At 44.4% G+C, this 1,766-nt stretch overlaps 1 protein-coding gene and 1 non-coding gene across 2 annotated transcripts; one reads left to right on the forward strand and one right to left on the reverse strand.

The window, feature by feature from the left end:
• Nucleotides 1-71: 71 nt before the first annotated feature.
• On the forward strand, nucleotides 72-1,760 carry VTP01DRAFT_1673 (uncharacterized protein; the record flags this gene model as incomplete). Its single annotated transcript, XM_069380049.1, has 4 exons — nucleotides 72-314; nucleotides 1,101-1,215; nucleotides 1,274-1,639; nucleotides 1,693-1,760. 4 exons carry the CDS (start codon nucleotides 72-74, stop codon nucleotides 1,758-1,760), a joined length of 792 nt encoding a protein of 263 aa, XP_069238097.1.
• VTP01DRAFT_t64 lies at nucleotides 764-837 on the reverse strand. The gene has a single exon. It is a non-coding gene; the product is annotated as a tRNA-Val (tRNA).
• Nucleotides 1,761-1,766: the final 6 nt, after the last annotated feature.

Raw genomic sequence — 1,766 nt, forward strand, 5'->3', positions numbered from 1 at the left:
GTACCGATATAAATGGGATGGTACTCTTTGTGTCGGATGCTGCGCCATGTTCAACCAATAACGATGGGTCCATGCTTTCCGAGATAAACCTCAAGGGCAAGGTAACCAAGTACGATTGTGTGGTCATCGATGGAGGTTACGCTTTATTCGTTGATCGTGTCCTGCCTAATAATTCATATTTGGGGAAACAAAACTTTGTGGTTCGAGTTCGCAAACACCGAGGTGCAGATCTCACAGCTGAGGACGCAAAGTATAACTCTGTGCTCGGTAGTTTCCGGTTCATCCATAGGAGCACGCACGGATGCGTCGAGGTTGTCCACACCTACCGACCATTGGCATTGTCGATGGAACTTTTCCAGTTTTAAAAACTTGTTAGTCTTATTTGTTTTTTCTTCTCTGATTTGGACAGTATTATAAATTTTGGATATACTTAGTTCCCTGATTTTATAGCGGAAGAAAAACATATTTTAGTTTTCTGTTTTTATAGGGATGGTCAAGTCGTGTGGTATTGCTGGTGGGAAATCCAGTAGCCATCTAGTCGGATAAGAACAAAGGTTTGTGGAACTGCTCCTATGGAGATATTTATACTGCTTTTCAGTTCTACGGATATATAATAATAAAAGGAAAATCTAAGAACATATGAATGATTTGTACTAGGGAAATGAATTCGAAAAGGAAAGGTGAGGTGAAGAGCGGCGCGCAACGGCGAAGTATCCAAAAAGGAAGCTGGATCAGGTCCATGTCGGATGGCGTTAAAAATAATTGACTCCTGCCAGACTCGAACTGGCGACCTCCTGTGTGTGAGACAGACGTGATAACCAACTACACCAAGAAGTCAATGTGTCTGCTAGACACGCTGTCTTGACTCTTTTCTGGCAACGTAGGATTCTTTGAGATGTACTGAAGGCAGAGGTGCCTGGCTAGCATTCCTAGACTCAGCTAGGGTACATGCTATGTAAGGAAATTCAAGGTCTCTGCCAGCGAAAATTTCAGATACCACGATTTATGTGCAGTAGGAATTTTATTTGTAGCGAGGCCATTCTACTGAAATGCCTGAGCAAACCCGAGCTAACGAATATATTGACTGTGAGTGAACAAAGTGCACAAAGTGCACCGCTGTTGATCACTTTGGCAACTACTGCCACAAGAAACAAACCCGGAAACACGATCGCAAACACTTGTTTCTCTTCGGTCAATTCAAGCCAGTCCTTCCTCGTAAGTAATTCGAACGTCTTTCAATTGCACGCCGAATGCTTGACAACAACCACTGCAGCCTTTCCAAGCGCAGCCGTCAATAACAGCGGGACTCTACCTGCAGCATTGAGCGCCCAAGGTACATTCGTGCACCTGATTTATGCAGCTAATGCTAAGGTCACTCTATTTTTTCTGTTAGACAATGCTGCTATGGCACTCGATGGCGATGATGCAGGAATGGACATGGAAGTGGACATGGACAGCGAGCCTTGTGATGAAGCTCGTCTTATCTTGCCATCGGGTACGCTGCGACTTGACGATGGTAACAACGTGTTCGATGATGCAGAGCCTGAAGGCGAGGTAGACGACGCTGAACAAGGCAATGAGCTGTTTCATGCCGACGATGAATATCTTCGTGAGGAGGTGGAGCATACTGAAATAGAGTGTAAGTTATATAAAGAATTGATCGAACATCGAATATACTGATTATATATTCAGGGACGACAGCTGGTGCCTTCCGTGATCCAATGTATTGGTTCATCGCGATTTTCCTTGGAGTCATCTAGAACCAC

The sequence above is a fragment of the Rhizomucor pusillus genome, assembly GCF_041956525.1.
Source record: "Rhizomucor pusillus strain CBS 183.67 unplaced genomic scaffold VTP01scaffold_11, whole genome shotgun sequence".
Lineage (NCBI taxonomy): Eukaryota > Fungi > Mucoromycota > Mucoromycetes > Mucorales > Lichtheimiaceae > Rhizomucor > Rhizomucor pusillus.